General features: G+C 47.9%; 1 protein-coding gene across 1 annotated transcript; it reads right to left on the bottom strand.

Annotated features, from left to right (window-relative positions):
* Positions 1–420: 420 nt before the first annotated feature.
* LOC105981516 (tubulin alpha-1B chain-like) lies at positions 421–2,620 on the bottom strand. Its single transcript, XM_013010712.1, has 3 exons — positions 2,455–2,620; positions 2,115–2,263; positions 421–1,423 (listed from the first exon to the last, which is right to left on the bottom strand). Exons 1-3 carry the CDS (start codon positions 2,573–2,575, stop codon positions 443–445), a joined length of 1,251 nt encoding a protein of 416 aa, XP_012866166.1. The 5' UTR covers positions 2,576–2,620; the 3' UTR covers positions 421–442.
* Between the last annotated feature and the right edge of the window lie 3,329 nt (positions 2,621–5,949).

Below are 5,949 nucleotides of genomic sequence, written 5' to 3'. Positions count from 1 at the left end.
CCCCCCACCCACTCTGCTTACCCAGTCTCCCAAGGATAACCCCAAGAGAATAATTTGTTCAGCTGAATGTTCTGTAGGATGGATTTGCCCTCTTCACTTCCACTATTCTCCGTTGATCCTTATTCTGCTCCCTGGAATTGTAAATTAATGAAATCTAAAATGATGCCTGCCTTCTGGGTAGCCAGGGTAAGACACCAGCTCTCCTTTCTCTCATAGAAGAGAAGCCTTCTTCAATGCTTTCCCCCCAAAGAACAACAAAAGAAAGAAGTGGCACTGTGGCTCAAGTGGAAGAGCACTAGCCTTGAGCTGAAGAGCTGAGGGACAGCGCCCAGGCCCAGAGTTCAGGCCCCACAACATGCAAAAAAAGAAAAGAAAAACACAAGAAGATACCTATCAGACAGTAAGGTCTTAGCACTTTATTTAGGCAAATACACATGATTCATTAGTATTCATCTCCTTCCTCATCCTCTTCTCCCTCCAGACTATCCATGCCCACCTCCTCATAATCCTTCTCCAGAGCAGCCATATCCTCCCGGGCCTCAGAGAACTCACCCTCCTCCATGCCCTCACCCACATACCAGTGTACAAAAGCCCGCTTGGCATACATCAGGTCGAACTTGTGGTCCAGGCGGGCCCAGGCCTCAGCAATGGCGGTCGTGTTGCTCAGCATGCACACCGCACGCTGCACCTTGGCCAGGTCACCCCCGGGAACCACAGTGGGAGGCTGGTAGTTGATGCCAACCTTGAAACCCGTGGGGCACCAGTCCACAAACTGGATGCTGCGCTTGGTCTTGATGGCAGCGATGGCGGCATTGACGTCCTTGGGCACCACATCTCCGCGGTACAGCAGGCAGCAGGCCATGTACTTGCCATGTCTCGGGTCACACTTCACCATCTGGTTGGCAGGCTCAAAGCAGGCGTTGGTGATCTCTGCCACCGACAGCTGCTCGTGGTAGGCCTTCTCTGCCGAGATGACTGGCGCATAGGTGGCCAGGGGGAAGTGGATGCGAGGGTAGGGCACCAGGTTGGTCTGGAACTCGGTCAGGTCCACGTTGAGGGCCCCATCAAAGCGCAGGGAAGCTGTGATGGAGGAGACAATTTGGCTGATGAGGCGATTGAGGTTGGTGTAGGTTGGGCGCTCGATGTCCAGGTTGCGGCGACAGATGTCATAGATGGCTTCATTGTCCACCATGAAGGCACAGTCTGAGTGCTCCAGGGTGGTGTGGGTGGTCAGGATGGAGTTGTAGGGTTCCACCACGGCTGTGGACACCTGGGGGGCTGGGTAGATGGAGAACTCCAGCTTGGATTTCTTGCCATAGTCCACAGAGAGCCGTTCCATCAGGAGAGAGGTGAAGCCAGAGCCGGTGCCCCCTCCGAAGCTGTGGAAGATGAGGAATCCTTGGAGTCCTGTGCACTGGTCAGCCTATGCAGTTAAAGAGAAGAGAAATGGGGTATATGAAGCACAGCTGATCCATAGGAAAGAATCAGCATGCTGTTTCAAAGTCTTTTTCCAAGAGCAGAAGAGATCCACATGGACAAGGCAAATCTTTCTCCTCCATGTCCCTCATCCTTTCTATGAACTTTGGAAGTTGTTCATAGATAATGCTTTTGAATCAAGATACCACTTTTGTCATCATCACTTGGCAATTCCATCCAGCTTCATACCCATCCCTCCCCCTATTTGATACTAGATATTTGTAGAGCCATTCTCTACTGAGATCCATAATCTAGGACCAAAACCAATCATAGGGCCTTAGGATAGCATTCTTTGGATCCCCAATTTTCATAGGTACTTCTGGCTACATTCATATAATAAAAGATGGTGTTCTGGGTTGCATATATACTTCCATAATTTGGTCATACAGCCTATCACAATTGCACAAGGAGCCACTCAGCCTAGCACTGGGCAATCCTGGAAGTTAAAGGAGACACTTAGCTTCAGGCTGGAATGTGATTGACTGTCCCCTGATTCCTTCCCCATCCACATTAGTCCTAGACTTTCTCATATTGAGGCAGCTCTCCCCGGGGCTGAAGCTACCCCTCCCCAGTCTGGTTTCTAAGCACTCCACAAGTAGAATCCAGCCTCCCTGCCTCAGTTCTCCACCCTCCCTCACCAGCTTACGGATCCGGTCCAGTACAAGATCAATGAGCTCCTTTCCAATGGTGTAGTGGCCTCGGGCATAATTATTGGCAGCATCTTCCTTGCCTGTGATGAGCTGCTCTGGGTGAAAGAGCTGGCGGTATGTACCTGTTCGAACTTCATCTACAACAAACAAGAGTTTTGAGTTCCACCTCCCTTTGCAATCTGGGATGTGAGTCCCAGAGGACCAAGAAGTAATGGAATCACCAGATTCTACCCCCAGAGAAGCTGTAACCAAGGCTATAATCACTGACTCCAGCACCCTCAAGTGGTGGGGTAAGACTTGCTGTGTTTTGGGACTAGTCACCACTCACCGATCACAGTGGGCTCCAGATCCACAAATACCGCCCTAGGCACATGCTTTCCAGCCCCGGTTTCACTAAAGAAAGTGTTGAAGGAATCATCCCCTCCTCCAATGGTCTTGTCACTGGGCATCTGCCCATCTGGTTGGATCCCATGTTCCAGGCAGTAGAGCTCCCAGCAGGCATTGCCAATCTGCACACCAGCCTGCCCCACGTGGACTGAGATGCACTCACGCTGAGCGAACAAAGGGCAGAGAACAGCCTTAGAGAGAAACATTTCATAGCCCTGACATGGTTCCTGCCTGTCTTCCTTGAGTGGTTCTCTGGCAAAGGGCCAAGATTCTTGGACTGTGCTGTCCTCATCCTACCTCCTGTGCCTAAGCATTTGCTGGTGGCCTTGAGGACCGACAGGCATGTGCTACAGGGGCTAGGCTAAAACCCTGTGGGAAATAGATGTGGGCAGATACAAGATAATAGAGCCTTGCTCAGTGACTAAGCACCTCAATAAGGAACAAAAAGGGAACCAGACAAGTCTGGCAGAGCATGATAATCCATCCATGTTTGGGAGAAAAAACAAGCTATTGATAAGGCAAGCAAGGGAAAATATATAAAGTAAGCAAAGGAAACTTTAACATCAAATTTGGAATGTTCTTTCTGGTAAGGAAGGGAGGTAGTTCAATGGGATTATTCTATTTATCAAATTTGATAGACAACGTTCATTACATTATTCCTTACACCTTTCTGCATGGCTGAAATACTGAACATACTGTGTGTGTGTGTGTGTGTGTGTGTGTGCGCGCGCGCGCGCGCGTGCGTGTGCACCTGTGTGCATGAGTGGCTTGAACTCATTCTAGGCACTGTCCTTGAGCTTTTTTGCTCAAGGCTGCCACAGCTCCACTTCTGGCTTTCTGGTGGGTAATTGAAGATAAGAGTCTTTCCTGACCAGGCTGGCTTTGAACCACAATACTCAGACCTCAGACTCCTGAATAGCTAAGATTACAGGCATGATCCACTGACACTCAGCTTAATAGTGAACAATTTTAATGAAGATACTTTCTCTAAAATGTTAATACATCAAGGATATTGATTTATGATTTTTGATGACTAATCTGTAAATTGTCTGTATCCCACTCCTGTGACTCCTTGTGAAATGGGAACAATAATTAGAGCCCTCACTTAAAATGAATATGAGAGTTGAATGAAAGGAGACATACACTACGTGCATTTCCCATCCCCCAACCTGGAATTTACATTATAGAAGGTAATGGCTGATCTAGGAGGACTTTAGGGATGCTATACAGATCTAGAATGGGAACTGACTTGCTTTGTCCATCGCTTACCAAAGGCCAGCACCAGCTATTGCATCTCTGAGCCTGCTTGAACTCTAGCCAGGCAACCTGTTATCACCTTGGGCCCAGGAACTGCCAGTCTACACAAGGAATGATGCTCGCTACTGTGAGTAGCAGGTTTCAGACATGATCTTGATGATTCTGGATGTGTCACTTTACCTAGAGATCCTTTCTCCAGATCCCCATGATAAAAGTAGTATAATACTCTACCCGGTAGGCTTTGTGTGTTGTTTTATTCCTATTTAATAAACACAAATTAGATGGTAGGCACTGTATTATGTGCCTACATCATCTCATTTTTACTTCACAGTAATCCCCTTAGGTGAATACTTTAATTATCCCTGTTTTACAGGAAATTGACCTTCAGAAAGGTTAAGAACACAGCTCAAGGTCAGGAGCAAACATAAGCACATTCAGGGAAGAGAAAATGTACTTCCAACCATTCTCTTACTGCTTTTCCATCCTGCCTGGCAGAGAGACAGTTAATAGTTAAGATATCAGACAGCACAGCAGAGCAGATAGGTGGTACACTCCCTCCTCTTCCTCTTCCCTCTCCTGATCTCGGTGAAATACTGGGTCAGACAAAGTTGCAACAGGGCACGCAGGGCTAAGGCTAAGGCCTGTTAAACCACAGCTTCTATGAAGGACAAGTCCCTTCAACTGGGAAGAGAGAACAGAGCCTAAGGACAAATCTATATGTGCAGTGCTCAGGGTTTGGAGTTTCAGCCATCAGGGAAAGTATCCAAGCTTACTGCTCAAGTCCTGTTTACCCTCATCCACCACCCCCTAAATTCAGAGCCCTTCAGCAGCCCTAACTCAGACCCACCACTGGTAAACATCCTTTCCTTCCCCATCACCTGTGTATGCTCTGCTATATCGACATGCTTGGGGCCACAAGCATAGCTGGAAGTCTTTTCATCTCTCACCTCTTCACTGCATCGCACACTCTAGCCCTGTAGTCATCCCTGAAGTCTACGTGAACATCCAAGCTCCCCTCACACCAGCCATCTAGGTCAAATGGGTCCCTCATTTACAGGTTTATAGTCCCCTTCCCTGGCTCACCATGTTGTCTGGCTGAGGGCTGGCTGGACCTGCTGTCTGTGTGTCTGCTGCGGAACAGGAGCTGGGATGGATCAGCAGGGAACCCACTGCTAGGGCTCTTTATACTCTCTAGTTGCTCTGAGGGGGAATGTTGTTAGATACAGTGGCCCCAGGAGGCCAGCCTGCTGACTTGGTTACAGAGCATAGGGCAAACTGGGCCTGAGCACAAAGAGGGGAGCTGCGTGGGGTGGGCAGAGGAGGAGTCAAGTTCTGTAACCACACACAGGTATCCAGGTCTCTGGGTACCTGGTGTTTGTTGCTAATCACACAACTCCATTTCCTGGTGGCAGCCCAAGCTTCACAGGTGGGAGAGCATTTAGAAACCAAGACCCAGCGCTCCAGCACCTCCCCCTACCAACCCCTTGGGGTGGGCAAGAGCTGTAAGTATTGTGTGGGACAAAAATCAAGTTTTCAGTGATCCAGAAATAACGAGTCCTGGGGCAAGAAATCAAGCCCGGGGCATTCTGGGTAGAAATGCAGACTATCATAGAACATAGGGAGCTACAGTCTGATAGCTCTGTGTCTAATCAAGCACTTAGCTTCTTTTGGCTTCAGTTTCCTCCTTTGTGGAATTAGGAACAGAAGTATTGTGTGATTCAAACAAGATAAACTTTTCTTGAGTACTTAGTTCAGAAATCCTGTTCTCTAAAGGCAAATCAAGAATGATGAACGTAGACTTGGGGCTATGTGTCTCTCCATGCAAGTTATAGCTGTACTAGCCATAATAGGAGTCTCTCTATGGTATGGGAAATTTTCTGAAATAAAGTAATTAATTACTAGCATTTGTGTTTATTTATTTATTGGTGCAGTGCTGGGGCTTGAACTCAGGTCCTTGTCCTCATGCTTAGCTTTTTCTGCTCAACAGTGGTGTTCTACCACTTGAGCCACACCTCTACTTCCATATTTTTTGCTAGTTAGTTAGAGATAAGAGTCTGCCAGGGCTGGCTTTGAACCTTGATCCTCATCTCAGTCTCTTGGGTAGCTAGGACAGACTGATTCACTAGCTCCTTGCTTGTTTTATAATTCTTTTTTTTTTTTTTTTGGGTCCGGTCGTGGG

The sequence above is a fragment of the Dipodomys ordii genome, unplaced genomic scaffold, assembly GCF_000151885.1.
Source record: "Dipodomys ordii isolate 6190 unplaced genomic scaffold, Dord_2.0 Scaffold1, whole genome shotgun sequence".
In the NCBI taxonomy this organism is placed as follows: domain Eukaryota; kingdom Metazoa; phylum Chordata; class Mammalia; order Rodentia; family Heteromyidae; genus Dipodomys; species Dipodomys ordii.
Note: the sequence above shows the minus strand (reverse complement) of the source record. Positions and strands in the feature narration are given on the sequence as shown.

What these genes read in the sequence shown, in the direction of transcription:
- LOC105981516 (XM_013010712.1), bottom strand. Translation starts at nt 2,575, where the DNA reads ATGCCCAGTGACAAGACCATTGGAGGAGGGGATGATTCCTTCAACACT. An exon ending in TCTGGAGCCCACTGTGATCG is followed by an intron (nt 2,264 to 2,454) that starts GTGAGTGGTGAC and finishes TGTTTGTTGTAG; the next exon opens with ATGAAGTTCGAACAGGTACA. An exon ending in TGGACCGGATCCGTAAGCTG is followed by an intron (nt 1,424 to 2,114) that starts GTGAGGGAGGGT and finishes TTAACTGCATAG; the next exon opens with GCTGACCAGTGCACAGGACT.